The following is a 14,582-nucleotide window of genomic DNA, read 5'->3' on the forward strand; positions in this document are numbered from 1 at the left end:
TTTATACAAGCAAACGGGATTGTGACTCCTACTACTTCATAATCCCCCCCCCCCCCGTTTTCATTCAAATATAATACCTTTCCAACCTTTTTGTTAAAGGAATGCATAAACTAGTAATCTCACCCAGGAGTAGCACTCAACCTTGGCAACTTGGGAGAACTTCAACACCCAGAATTCCCCAGCTGGCTGTTATGCTGGCTGTGGGATTCTGGAAGTTGGAAGTCCACAGGTTTTAAAGTTGTCAAGGTTGGGAGATTGTACTAAAGCGACTGAGAATTACCTGGATTAGGAGGGGTTTGACCAGGATCACAAAAACCAAACTATTCAAACTATTCAGTCACGTATCTTCCTGCTGTCCCTGAATATGTCTAACTTTGGCCATCAGGCGAAAAGTAGAGCCTCCATGTAAAGAGGCAGGATACCCGTGCACATTAGCAGCTTCAGGGATCAGGGATAGTAGAAACCAATTTATAGGACTCATGGCTTGTTGGATGGGTTTCCTGGAATCAGTCAGCTGTGAGAAATAGACAGTTGTACTATGCAAGGCGCAAAGGTCCATTCCCCGATTTTTTTCCCCTCTTAAATCTTCCTGTATTACAGACTTTTTCACCCTTTCCCCAGCCTAAATTACAACCCTGAGATTTCCTTGACAGTCTCTCTTCCATGTACTAACCAGATCCAACTCGGCTTAGTGTTTCATCATCTGCTCGTTACATTAAACACATTAGAAACCAAACAAAGTTTTTTAAAAATAAGGAAGGCTCTTGATTCTTTATTACAGTGAGGATAGTTTAAGAAAATTGAAAGGGGAGTGGGGAGAACTAAAACAGGAGAAAATGTGTGGAGTTGCAAACCGGAGTTAAACATCCAGTCGAGCAGTCAGGACTTTAGTGGCCGTCCTTCTAAATCCCCGTCCGACTCCATCTTGTGCCTTTTACAATTTCTCTGCTCCTGACAGATGGCTGCCTGTTCGCAGCTGAAACCTTCCCAGCGAAAAGCTGCACTTTTTAAAAAAGTCTAACTTCAGTGCCCCAAGGATATTTTTTTTTTTAAAAAAAAGCTGTTTTCCCTAATATTTTGCCCCAAACTGGTTGTCTGCCATTCCTCTTCTGGATTCCTTCATTCTTTTCCCTTGCCAGCTCAACCCACTCAGTTCTTTTGACTGTTTCTTGACCGTGAGCACCGAACTGGCTGGTTTGCTTGGTCCGATTCAGGTTTTAAGTTACTTGGAAAAAAGTCAAAAAACTTTCTGCATGGGAGAAGAGCATTTGCACCTGCTAAAAATGGCTGCCGTCCTTGCCAGAAACAACCCAGGACAGATTAAAATAAAACTGAAAGGAAGAAGTTAGGAGTCCCGTTTCTCCTCAGGTGAGGCTGCTGCACAGAGAAAGACAAAGGGCCGAAGGCCTTTGCTGATGCTGCAGTAGACCTGAAAGTCTTACATCTAAAATCCTCCAATGTCCCTCTCAACTCCATACTAGGTGAAGCCTGTGAAAGATTTTATTTGGAGTATATTTACTAAGAGGTGGTTTTTTTTAAAGAGTGAGACATGCCCACTTAGGAGCATACCTCAGGGCAAGCCTATCTTAGTCTTAACTAGCCTTCAGGTTATATAAAAATGTCAGGACACAGATAACTAATCTGAAAAATTACATTTTGGCTCAATAGGTAACGTACAATATCTCTTTTGCCATTCCTTGTGTGGACATATTAACAATACAACTCCTTCAGCTTCCAGTTTCTTACTTTTTTTGGATTCCACTCTTTTCCTTACTATTGATTAAGTGGGGACGGGGACGGGACCCAAAGTTAAAATATTAAACAATGTATATTTTAGATAATAGCTTTCCTATCCATACTTGACATGGAATTGTGTGGCATCACTTTTAACAGGGAACCTAAGATACAAAACATGAAAAGTCTATTGTGACACAAATGGATTTCTTTAAAAGAAACAACTATTTGCCTTTTTTTAAAAAAATACTAAACAATTATCGTAATTCACTGCTCGCCAGGTAACTTTGCCACTATCCAAATCCTTGAAAACGACTCTCCTTCCAAGCTTTTTCTTGAAGCGACGGTGAAGTCAAAGTGAGTTTTGAATTCTGCCGGGAGGCCCAGAAAATCAGACTTCGTGTGGGACGACGTGAGTTCTCTTCCCACGAAGGAGTATAGAATGAGAGGGGACACAGAAAGGGGACCAAAACTTTGGGGAAAAAATGGTTGCAGTATCTCAAATACGGTTATGCTATTATTGGCTGACGGCCGAGAACGGACGGACCCCCCTCCCGGCTTCCCACCCTACAATGTCTGTGGAGAATATTTCTGTATTTTCCAAATGCTCAAAAGGACGTCAACACCCAAGACTGGGTTTCGGGGTGGGGTGGGGGGAGGATCTGTAAGACGGTACAGTCAGCAGCTTGCCGGCCCGTCCCCCCCCCACGCAAAAAAATACAGGTTATTGTTGCTGGGTGTTTGATCTGCAGAAATCAAGCAACGGCAACGTCTTGTTCAGAAATTGCTCATTTCTGCGGATCAAACCGTGCTCGCAGGAAGATTGACAAGTCGGCCTTCTCAGCTACCCAAAGGAAGAGGTTCATCAGGAGAGAGGTCCCACGTGGTTTTGAAGTGCTGTCTATCTTCTTTCACGAGCGATGTACACTGTGCAAGCACGTGCGTTAAATCAAACTGGGAACAGAGACAGAGAAAGAGAGAGAGAGGAGGAGAGAGAGAAAGAAATAGAGAAGAGTGAGAGAGAGAAAAGAGAGAAACGGGAATCAAGCAGCAAAATCAGACACAGGTAGTCCTCGACTTACAACAGTTCATTTAGTGACTGTTCAGTTACAATGACACTGAAAAGTGACTTACGGCCACTTTTCACACTTGCAACTTTTGCAGGATCCCGGTGGTCATGTGATTTACATACAAATGCTCGACAACCGGTTCATATTCAAGACGGTCGCAGTGTCCCAGTCATGTGATCACCTTTTGAGATCTGACAAAAGCCAAGTCAACGAGGAAGCCAGATTTGCATTCTAGCCGTGTTACTAATTTAATAACTGCAATGATTCAGTTGCAAAAAAAAAGGCGGGAAGTTGTAAAATGAGGCAAAACTCACAACAACTTCCTCCCCCTTAGCAGCATAAATCCTGGGCTCAATTGTGGTCATAAGTTGAGGACTTCCAGTACAACTTTGAGTGCCCAGATTAGGTGTTTCCCACGTAGGTGTACCAATGTTCCAGCCCTTGAACTCCCAAATTTAGTTTACTTCTGAGATCTTTGCCCTACGTGAAATATTAGGGCCACACTTTTTGCGTTGATTCGGAAGACTCTTCAAACAAACATAAAACTGAAGCTGGAAGTTTTTATTAGGTTTTTTTTTTAGAAAGGGGAAAAAAATGGAAACTATCATATAGGTTGACTGCAGCAAGAATCCTATAGGGATACAAATGGAAGCACAATTTGGAAAGATTGATAGCAATAGCCCCTTAGCCTTGTACAGATAGGCCTCAACTTACAACCACAACTGAGCCCGACATTTCAGTTGTTAAGTGAGTTTGGACCCATTTTACCACTTTTCTTGCCACAGTTGTTAAGTGAATTGCTGCAATTGATACGTCAGTAAGTGAATCTGACTTCCTCGTTGACTTTGCTCGCGAGATCAGAATCGCAGGACTTCGGAACAGCAAGTCAGAAATATGAACCAACTGCCAAGCGTTTGAATTTTGATTACATGGTTATGGGGATGCTGCAGAGGTTGTGACTGAAAAAGGGTTCCAAGTGACATTTTTCAGTGCCGTTGTAACTTCGAACGGCCACTAAATGAACTGTTGTAAGTAGAGGACTGCCTGTTTACCGCTTCACAGTGTTTTACGACCCTCTCTAAGCGGTTTACAGGGTCGGCAACTTGCCCCCCAACACTCTGGGTCCTCATATTACCGACCTCGAAAGGATGGAAGGCTGAGTCAACTCTGAGCCGCTCAGAATTGAACTGCTAACAGTCGGCAGAATTAACCTGCAATACTACACTTTAACCACTGAGCTACCAAGGCTCAGGAAGGAATCAGAGATGAAGGAGGCAGAGAGGGTAAAAATGTGTTTAATTGAAGAAAATGATTTTTCCAGTTACTTACTAAATATGTAAACCGAAAGTTGAGGGTGAAGTTGTATTTAGTGTTTTACCGCACCAAAAAAAGTTGGAAGCCATTGCCTTTTTCTTTCCCTTAGCTTGTACCCCTCGCCCTTTCTTTACCTTCTCCTATTCCCTGATTACAGGTAGTCCTCGAATTACAACAGCTTGTTTAGTGACTGTTCAAAGTTACAACGGCACTGGAAAAGTGTCTTATGACCGTTTTTTCACACTTCCGACCGTTGCAGCATCCCCAAGATCACATGAACAAAATTCAGACACTTTTTTTTTTGTTTACATTTATACCCCGCCCTTCTCCGAAGACTCAGGGCGGCTTACAGTGTATAAGGCAATAGTCTCATTCTATTTGTATATTTTTACAAAGTCAACTTATTGCCCCCCCAACAATCTGGGTCCTCATTTTACCTACCTTATAAAGGATGGAAGGCTGAGTCAACCTTGGGCCTGGTGGGACTTGAACCTGCAGTAATTGCAGGCTGCTGTGTTGGCAAGTGACTCAGATTTATGACGGTTGCAGTGTCCCGGGATCATGTGATCCCCTTTTGCGACCTTCCGACAACCAAAAAGTCAACGGGGAAAGCCAGATTCGCCTCACAACCGTGCTACTAACTTAACAGCCGCAGCAATTCGCTTAACAACCGTGGCGACAAAAATATTAAAAATGGGGCAAGCTCACTTAACAACTCCCTCGGTTAGCTGTAGGAATGTTGTGCTCAATTGTGGCCGGAAGTCGAGGACTATCTGCGTTATTTGTTTCTATTTGTATTTTATAAAAGGTAAAGGTAAAGGCTCCCCTCGCATATACGTGCTAGTCGTTGCCGACTCTAGGGGGGCGGTGCTCATCTCCGTCTCAAAGCCGAAGAGCCAGCGCTGTCCGAAGACGTCTCCGAGGTCATGTGACCGGCATGACTCAACGCCAAAGGCGCACAGAACGCTGTTACCTTCCCATCAAAGGTGGTCCCTATTTTTTCTACTTGCATTTTTTATGTGCTTTCGAAACTGCTAGGTTGGCAGAAGCTAGGACAAGTAACGGGAGCTCACCTCGTTACACGGCAGCACTAGGGATTCGAACCGCTGAGCTGCCGACCTTTCGATCGACAAGCTCAGCGTCCTAGCCCCTGAGCCACCGCATCTTTATTATAAAATATTATAAAGTACACAGTATTTTATAATGAAGTTCAATTAAACACTTTTGGAAAAACAGCAGTAAAAACTTATCTTTTTATCTCACCTGGTACATTCAAACACAGGCTGGAAACCTTCAATTTTCTAATGCCCCCTCAGGGTCATCGTTCTGAAAGAAATCTTTTCTACCCTCAGCACAACAGATTCACCCGTGGGGGGAATGAGACAGCTTGCCACAGCCAACTCACTGCGGGACAATGTAACAATTCCATGTAATTATTTAAAATAAAGTTTTGCCATTCACATTTTATATTGTCCCTCTTTTTGCATCCTTTCTTCTTCTTTTTTTATCATTAACATTTTTATTGAGTTATAAAAATAATCTAAAATACAAAATAAATAGGAAAGCAGTGGGGAGGGAAAGGGGAAGAAGCGAGGAAAGAAAAAAAATGTGGAGTACGAGTCATATTTTAATACAGTTTTTTTTTGAAAATGGAGATAAAAATGAAACTAGAACTTTTCCTTCTGGGTCTCATGGAAAAAGAACTAGAGGAAAAATTCAGAACTTTGTTATTATATATGTTGACAGCAGCAAGACTCGTATGCACAAAAATGGAAGGACACTGTGATTCCTACCGTGGACGAAATGATTGCAGAAGTTGATGGAGTTGGCTGAAATGGCAAAATTGACCACTTGGATTAAAGAAAAGAACTTTTGTTGCCACATGGAAACAGCTTCTGAACTTCATGCTTGACATGAAGAAGAATGAAACTCTTGACTTTGGGTTTTACCGATTTGACTGACAGATCTTTATAGAAATGGCTTGTTCGTATTATGAAAAAGCAAAAAGCTGTGGTGTGATGTTTTAATGCCTTATTTTATTGTAACAGAAAGAGTCGGAAGTCGATGTTTCTTTTTCTTAGCTTTCCTCACTTCTTCCCCTTTCTCTCCCCACTGCTTTCCTATTTACTTTGTATTTGGTGTTTTACCTTACTTTGTAACTTTTGCATCCTTTCTTTAATGATTCTATTCCACTATTTCTGATATTAGGGTAACTCTTGTCCCGCAGCAAGTCGTCCTGTGGTGAGATGGCCGTGGCGAGTTGTCCTGCAGCGAGTTGGCCATGGCAAGTTGGCTGTGGCAAATTGTCATAGACTCCCCCCACCCCCCCGGTGGGAGTGATCTGGCCAAAACTTACTCTTCTCTTCGGAAATCATTTCCGACATTCGTTGCATCTGTGAGGTTTCGCTTCAGTGTCCAGGTTCTGGTGATCGGTAAGCTGACCATCATAGGTGAAGTTCTTCCCACACACAGTACATTTCTGATGCAGCTCCTCTGATGAGGAGACCTTTGGATCCGGTGCTCGTTCTTCCTGGCTGTCCGCTTTCACTCTGTTTTTGGAATAGGCAAATCTTTCCAGCCGGGCCCGGAGAGATAGTTCTGGAGGAAATTTCTCCTCCGTTTCCTTCTCTTTGATGTTCTCCTCCATTTTCTTCGGGCTCTCCTCCATTTTCTTCGGGCTCTCCTCCATTTTCTTCGGGCTCTCCTCCATTTTCTTCGGGCTCGCTTCCATTTTCTGGCGTTTCTCGGCTGCCTTTTTCCTTTGCTGACGCTTGTAATTGCGCCAATGTTTACGCAACGCAGCTATGTTCGATGCGGTGGAGGCTGGCGATCGACCGCTTATTTTCTTCAGATGGGCTTGAGCGGTTTTCTTTGGTTCCTCATAACCTGCCGAGACAAAGGAACAGCCTAAATGTGAGGCGGCCAGGGGAAAAAGGGATGTCTCGCAACTTTAAGGGGTAGGAACTTCAATTCCCAGAATTCCCCAGTTGGCATGCCCGAGAAACACTGGCCTAATGGAACTTTCTATTAATAACAATAGGACTTAGGACTTATATACTGCTTTGTTGTGCTTATACACAGCTCTTTCTAAGGTTTACAGAGTCAGCATATTGCCCCCTAACAATCTGGAGTCCTCATTTTACCGACCTCAGAAGGATGGAAGGCTGAGTCAACCTTAAGCGGTGAGAATCGAACCTGAAATACTGCATTATAACCACTGCGCCACCATGGCTCATAGCAGTCCTAATCTCACCAACCCTACACAAATGGCCAAGATAGCAATAGACTTATATACTGCTTCAATACTTCACAGCCCTGAGTCAACCCTGAGCAGATAAGACTCGAACTGCTGGCAGTGGGCAGATTAGCCTGCAATATTGCATTCTAACCACTGCACCACTGAAATACACACAAGAAAGCATAACATTTCCAAAATAATGTTACTTGTAGTTTGTAGCATCTGAAAGAGGGTGTTTTAAATTTCTATTAAACTTTCAAAAATTATACTATATAGTTCAATATGAAGCTTATTAAGTACATTAGCCCTGTGTGATTCTATGTCCATTCTTCATCTCCACCAGCTGTATTTCATGCAGAATATCTATCTCTCTGGTCGCTTAATGACTTAATGGCATATACAGGAAGTCCTTGACTTACGACCACAATTTGGGCCAGAATTGTTAAGTGACTCATGTCCAATTTTACACCATTTGCCATGATTGATCAATCTCTTATTTTCATAAAACCAAAATAAGGAAAGTCAAATACCTGTTCTAGACATTTATTGTTATTCATCTATCCAATCTCTACGGCTGCCCAACTCAACCAAGTGACTCTTTACAAATTATTTGTATAGCCTTTCGTATAATTTTAAACCTGAATTTTCAATTTTGATTTCAATTTCAATCACAATTTCGTGATTATTTTAGGGAGCGTTTAAAAAAAAGAAAACTACAGGCAGTCCTTCATTTACGACAATTGAGCCCAAAATTTATGTTGCTCAGTGAAACATCTGCTACGTGAATTTTGCCCCTGGTTTATGACTTTTCTTACCATGGTTGTTAAGTGAATCAGTGCAGTTAATAAATTAGTAACATGGATATTAAGTTGGATGTTGGATATTGAATCTGGCTTTCCCATTGACACTGTCAGGTCATAAAAGGGGATCACATGATCTTGGGACACAGCAACGGTCATTAAAATATGAGTCAGTTGCTGAGCATCTGAATTTTCATCACATGACCAAGGGGAAGCTGCAACGGTCATTAAGAGAAACAGTCATAACTCACTTTTTTCAGTGCCGTTGTAACTTCAGTCACTGAATGAACTGTTGTAAGTCAAGGACTACCTGCATTCAGTTATGTGTTCCTTTTTTTAGCTACAGGTAGTCCTTGACTTACAACCGCAATTGAGGCCAAAATTTCTATTGCTTAAGCGAGACGTTCGTTAAGTGACTTTGCCCCATTTTACGACCTTTCTTGCCACGGCTGTTAATCAGTGCAGTTGCTAAGTTAGTAAGATAGTTGCTCAGTGAATCTAGCTTTCCCCATGGCCTTGACTTGTCAGAAGGCTCAAAAAAAACAAAACAAAAACAAAAACAAAAAACGATCACAGGACCCTGCAACCGTTGTAAATACGGTTTAGTTGCCAAGCATCTGGATTTCGATCACGTGACCATGGGGATGCCACAATGGTTATAAGCAGTGATGGGATGCAAATTTTTTTACTACCGGTTCGGTAGGCGTGGCTTGGTGGGCGTGGCAGGGGAAAGATACTGTAAAATCTCCATTCTTTCCCCACTCCAGGGGAAGGATACTGCACAATCCCCATTCCCACCCCACTCCAGGGGAAGGATACTGCACAATCCCCATTCCCACCCCACTCCAGGGGAAGGATACTGCACAATCCCCATTCCCACCCCACTCCAGGGGAAGGATACTGCACAATCCCCATTCCCACTCCAGGGGAAGGATACTGCACAATCCCCATTCCCACCCCACTCCAGGGGAAGGATACTGCACAATCCCCATTCCCACCCCACTCCAGGGGAAGGATACTGCACAATCCCCATTCCCACCCCACTCCAGGGAAAGGATACTGCACAATCCCATTCCCACCCCACTCCAGGGGAAGGATACTGCACAATCCCCATTCCCACCCCACTCCAGGGGAAGGATACTGCACAATCCCCATTCCAACCCCACTCCAGGGGAAGGATACTGCACAATCCCCATTCCAACCCCACTCCAGGGGAAGGATACTGCACAATCCCCATTCCAACCCCACTCCAGGGGAAGGATACTGCACATTCCCCATTCCAACCCCACTCCAGGGGAAGGATACTGCACATTCCCCATTCCCACCCCACTCCAGGGAAAGGATACTGCACAATCCCATTCCCACCCCACTCCAGGGGAAGGATACTGCACAATCCCCATTCCCACCCCACTCCAGGGGAAGGATACTGCACAATCCCCATTCCCACCCCACGGGAAGGATACTGCACAATCCCCATTCCCACCACACTCCAGGGGAAGGATACTGCACATTCCCCATTCCCACCCCACGGGAAGGATATTGCACATTCCCCATTCCCACCCCACGGGAAGGATACTGCACAATCCCCATTCCCACCCCACTCCAGGGGAAGGATACTGCACAATCCCCATTCCCACCCCACTCCAGGGGAAGGATGCTGCACAATCCCCATTCCCACCCCACTCCAGGGGAAGGATGCTGCACAATCCCCATTTCCTTCCGATCAGCTGGGACTCGGGAGGCAGAGAACAGATGGGGCGGGGCCAGTCGGAGGTGGAATACTCTGAACGACTCAAAATTTCCGCTACTGGTTCTCCAGAACTAGTCAGAACCTGCTGAAACCCACCTCTGGTTGGAAGTGATGATCAGAATGGTCACTTTATTTCAGTGCCGTTGTAACTTCAAACGGTCATTAGAATGAACAGTTGTAAGTCGAAGTCTACCTGTATTTTGTCAACCTGATTACCTAGTAACAGTAACAGAGTTAGAAGGGACCTTGGAGGTCGTCTAGTCCTGGGATCTCCAACCTTGACAACTGTAAGCCTGGAGGACTTCAATTCTCAGAATTCTGGGAGTTGAAGTCCTCCAGGCTTAAAGTTGCCAAGGTTGGAGATCCCTGGTCTAGACCAACCACCTGCTCACACAGGAGACCTATACTAGGGTTTCAAACCGCTGAACTGCCGACCTTTCTGATCAACAAGCTCTGCGACTTTAGCCACTGAGCCGCCTAAGGTGCTAGAGAGCCGAGAGAGAACTACTGTTTATGCTTAACTCAACACCAAGGGTTCAAAAAGCAGGCACCCACTTCTGTTTATCTCTTTATCCTGCGTGAAGGAGGGTCTTCGGATCTTAAAGCCTTCGTTGTTACGGTTGTGGATTCGCTTGTGCCTGGAAAGGTTCGAGCTCCTCTTGAACTCTTTCCCACACTCGTCACATAGGTAAGACTTCTCGCTTTCTCCCACGTGGGCTCTCATATGTAAGAGGTGAGTGGACAATTTGTAGGTTTTGTGTCCGCATTTGGAGCAGGTGTATTTCCTCTCTCCTTGGGGGGCTTTTAGCCGTTTCATGGGTTTCCCCCCTGGCTTGTGCGCTTTCAGATGAATTTTGAGGAAGGACGGTTGGGCAAAGATTTTCTCGCACTCCGGGCACTTGTAAGGCTTCCCATTCGGGTGACTGTTTTTGTGCCTCACGAGATCGGACAGGTAATAGGTACGATGCCCGCAATCCAGACACACGTGTTTCTTCTCGAGACCGTCATGCCGGGTTTTCTTCACGTTGTTTTGGCAAGGAATGGGTTTGCCTTTCCCGTTCCGTTCCCGGGAACGGAAGGGAAGCGAGGCCTTCAACTTGGAAGGCGCGGAGCTTGGGGGAACGGCGGCTGGGGAGCGTTTGGATGACCTCTTTGGACAATTCTGCAAGCCCGCTTCTTGCCGTGGAGGCTTCTTCGCTAAGAAGTTAATCAATTCCTCATCATCTGTGGGGGAGGGGAGAAAGAGAAATGATTCAGATCATGGAAAATAGTTGGGGGGAAAAGGCAAAACCGAGCCCTGTTCCTATTTCGGATTTGATCATTCGTTAAGTAGCAGCCAGGGATTTTCAAATAATCTCATCCCTTGCCAAAATAACATTAACAAGGAAAGAAATGTTTTTTCTTACTCTGCAATCAGATCCAGAGTTTGTATTTTACTCCGTCGCATTCGAACTCAAAACCCTTTCCCTTATTTCACTGTGCAGGATGGGTTCTAAACTAAAGTTGCTGGCTTTTCTTCTAAAATTTCTAAGAACGGAGTGAAGTTTTGCCAGATAGCCATTGCATTAAATGGCTCTGAGACGGATTCTAATGTTGAATTTCTATTGCACACCGCATCTTTATGTGGATGGACCAGTGGTGAAATCTGAACCGGTTTACTACTGGTTCGCTAGCTGTGCATGTGTGCTGAGGCATGTGCAGCACACCAAAAGGAGGCATGGGGTAAGTAGAACAGCGCGCATCAGCTATGACGCGCAATCTTTTTGTTTTACTTTTAAAAGCGTTTTTTTACAACCTATTCAACCGAATAGGTTGCAACACTCAAGCTCAGGACATTACAACACAACCAACCACTCAGGATGGTATATTACATTTAATAAGGACACCAATTTCTACCTACCACTAAGCGTCACGTCGCATTCGGCAACAACGTTGGGCACCGGCATTTGCGGACTGGCTACATGGGGCTGCTGATGCTTCGTGAGGGTTGAGGACCATCCAAAGGAGTTCCCGCAGTCCAAGTATCTGTAAGGTTTTTCCTTGTTATGGACCCTGAAATGCTTCAGAATGTCCGATAATTTTTCAGCTTGGTAGCCACATTTTGTGCAGGCATGCATTTTTGTGTTCTGGTGTTCGGAGGGCTCGTTCGCAGTTTGTCCTTCCTCCTGATAGACCGTCGGAGACTGTTGATCATCACCTTCGTCTTCCAATTTGATATTTTGCTGCAGAGGACATGTACTTCTCGACTCTTCCTCCCCTAGAAGGACAATTAACAATTTAAGATATACAATGCTGTAAATAACTAATAACGTCTGGCTAATAACGGCTGATCGGCTTTGCTGGTTCAAATCACAGTGAATGTTAAGCGCACTGAAATGAATGCCGTAACAAACCTGGGAATGAATCAACCTGAAAGCAACTTTTTACTACTTGTCTCTCAAGGCGAGAAAGAGCAAAAATTCTTTCATTGGAATCGTAGCTCGGAGAGAGCTCTTGGGAACTGCTCTTAATTTATTAACGACACACACATCTGCCTTTCAGAATTAAGGTCCATCCAGCAATTAGAAAGCCAGGGAAGATAAAATGACCTTCTGATCAAAATAAATTGATACAAATTCAAATAAAAAAAAAGAAGGAAAAAGGACGCGGCCTTCGTTCACCTGCTTTTCGGGAAGAAAAGATTAAAAAACGATTCAGTAGGACAACATCAGTCAAATGCTTTTTTGTTTTTTGAAAACATAAAAGTGACTATACATTTCTCTAACTGCCAAAATATATTGTTAAAAATGTTAATTTCATATCAAAGATCTATATCAGGGGTCTGCAACCTTAAACACTCAAAAGAGCCATTTGGACCCATTTCTCGCAGGTAAGAAAACATCGGGAGCCAATAATTTAACAACCGGTGTGACTGGGTGGGCGTGGCCAACTCGACATCACTCACTCCCACGCAGTCACATGACAACCCCCCCCAGCCACACTTACCCAGTCGGTCATTAGGGCAGAGAACTGGTTGTTAAATTATTTGCCCCACCTGGCCCCGCCTCACCCCTTCTCTCCCAGCTACCTCTTGCCACACCCAGCCTCAAGTGTGTTGTTGACCTTTCTCTCTCCCTCCATCTCTCTCTCCCTCCCCCCCCCCGCCACTCCCCAACGCACACACTCAGAAAATAAGCCTACAGGAACTTCGGCCCGTTCTCTGTCTCTGGAAAGATACAAAAATAAAGCTTGCGTTGCAAAAGGAGTGGCTGTCACAGCGCCATGAGGTTCCCGCCTTAGATAGCCACACACATTTCAGAGAAGCATCATCCCAAGCAGCAGCACACTCAAATAGCCACGCAGGCGCATCCTGCAACTCGGTCCAAAAGCGGCCGAAAAATAGTCCCCGGGCGCCCCCAAAGATGCTTGGCAGGCAAAGTACGGGATGACACACACACACACACACCCAATCACCAAGGCAACGTCCGCTGAATCCTTGCAAAACTGGGCAAAGGCAGAGACGGGGGAGCAGACGGAGCTGAATTTCTCTCTCTCTCTCTCTCTGCCCGAGAAACTGCAACAGGAAATGGCGGGTGGCTACTTCCGGCCTTTGTTGGTACCACCTGCTCTTTGGCCGACGCTGCTCCGTTGCCAGGGTCTCGAGTAAGGCAGGCTCGCGTTGTGGCTCCAGGTAGTAATGGGCTCCAGGAGGAGGATGGGACCCCGTTCTCCTCCATTGTGAAGCACGCTAAATTTTACTGTGCTGCGCAAAGCCACGGAGGTGGCAACAGCAGCGGTGTGAGCTGCTTCTCTCCGCAGCAGAGGGATGAAAGGAAAGGGTTAAAAGAGCCACATGTGGCTCCGGAGCAGTGGGTTGCTGACCCCTGATCTAGATCATAAATCACTAAGCCCTGAAACTCAACACTGCCAGAGGTAATTTATAATTTTATTGCCGAGAGGAAGAAAGTACAAGATGAACTGATGAGGGCTATATAAAGACAGATGGGTTTTCTCGCCACATAACCATTTTACTAGTTAAGCGTTGAATAATTTAAAAAAAGAGGAGAAGAACAGGAATGTTGGTAAAAGATCCTGAAGGGCTATACAGTATATCGGTGTGGAATGGCAAGGAAATTGCTCAGGGTAGAAAATGTCAGATTAAGCATAAAGGCCAACATAATAAAAGACAGAGAGAGAGAGAGAGAGAGAGAGAAAAGAGAACGATTCATTATTAGCCAGGTCATCACACCTACCTCCACAGGGAATCTCCTCTGCAAAAATGGAATCGGAAATGGGCCTCTCTTTACGACATGCAGTGCCTTTCTCATGTTGATAAAGATGAGATGGCCTGCTGAAGGCTTTCCCACAATCAGAGCAATCGTAGGACCTCTCCCCTGCACGGACGGTCCTGCGTTTAATGGTTTTGAAAAGCTCGGTAGCTCTACGATCACAATCATCGGGGCCCTTGGATTTCCCTTTCTGAGGGCTCGGAAGTTTCTTCAGCATCACCTTTAAGCTTTTCAGCCCATATATTTGAGAGCGCTCCACTCCTCGGGACTTCCTCGGACGCAGCCTGGAAACAGGGTTAGCATCGCTGACAGCAATCAGCGAAACCGTGGAGAGCTCTCCCAGCAATTCCAGCGGGGACTTTTGCGCCTGCGTAGAATTGCTTTGGCCCTGATTAGATTCACTGGCAC

The 14,582-nt window shown here is 45.0% G+C and overlaps 1 protein-coding gene across 5 annotated transcripts in view; it reads right to left on the reverse strand.

The window, feature by feature from the left end:
* Nucleotides 1–1,054: 1,054 nt before the first annotated feature.
* The window catches only part of LOC131192650 (zinc finger and SCAN domain-containing protein 2-like), a 44,361-nt gene continuing 30,833 nt past the window's right edge, over nucleotides 1,055–14,582 (reverse strand). For 4 of the 5 annotated variants that reach the window (XM_058172000.1, XM_058171997.1, XM_058171999.1 and 1 more), the window contains 5 exons: nucleotides 14,139–14,582; nucleotides 11,807–12,163; nucleotides 10,462–11,130; nucleotides 6,475–7,004; nucleotides 1,055–2,688 (listed from right to left, as the gene is read on the reverse strand). In XM_058172000.1, the coding sequence (XP_058027983.1) occupies nucleotides 6,490–7,004; nucleotides 10,462–11,130; nucleotides 11,807–12,163; nucleotides 14,139–14,582 (1,985 nt within the window). In that variant the 3' untranslated portion in view covers nucleotides 1,055–2,688; nucleotides 6,475–6,489. The remainder of the gene's footprint in view (nucleotides 2,689–6,474; nucleotides 7,005–10,461; nucleotides 11,131–11,806; nucleotides 12,164–14,138) is intronic. The other variant, XM_058171998.1, reaches the window with a different exon arrangement.

The sequence above is a fragment of the Ahaetulla prasina genome, chromosome 2, assembly GCF_028640845.1.
Source record: "Ahaetulla prasina isolate Xishuangbanna chromosome 2, ASM2864084v1, whole genome shotgun sequence".
In the NCBI taxonomy this organism is placed as follows: Eukaryota; Metazoa; Chordata; class Lepidosauria; order Squamata; family Colubridae; genus Ahaetulla; species Ahaetulla prasina.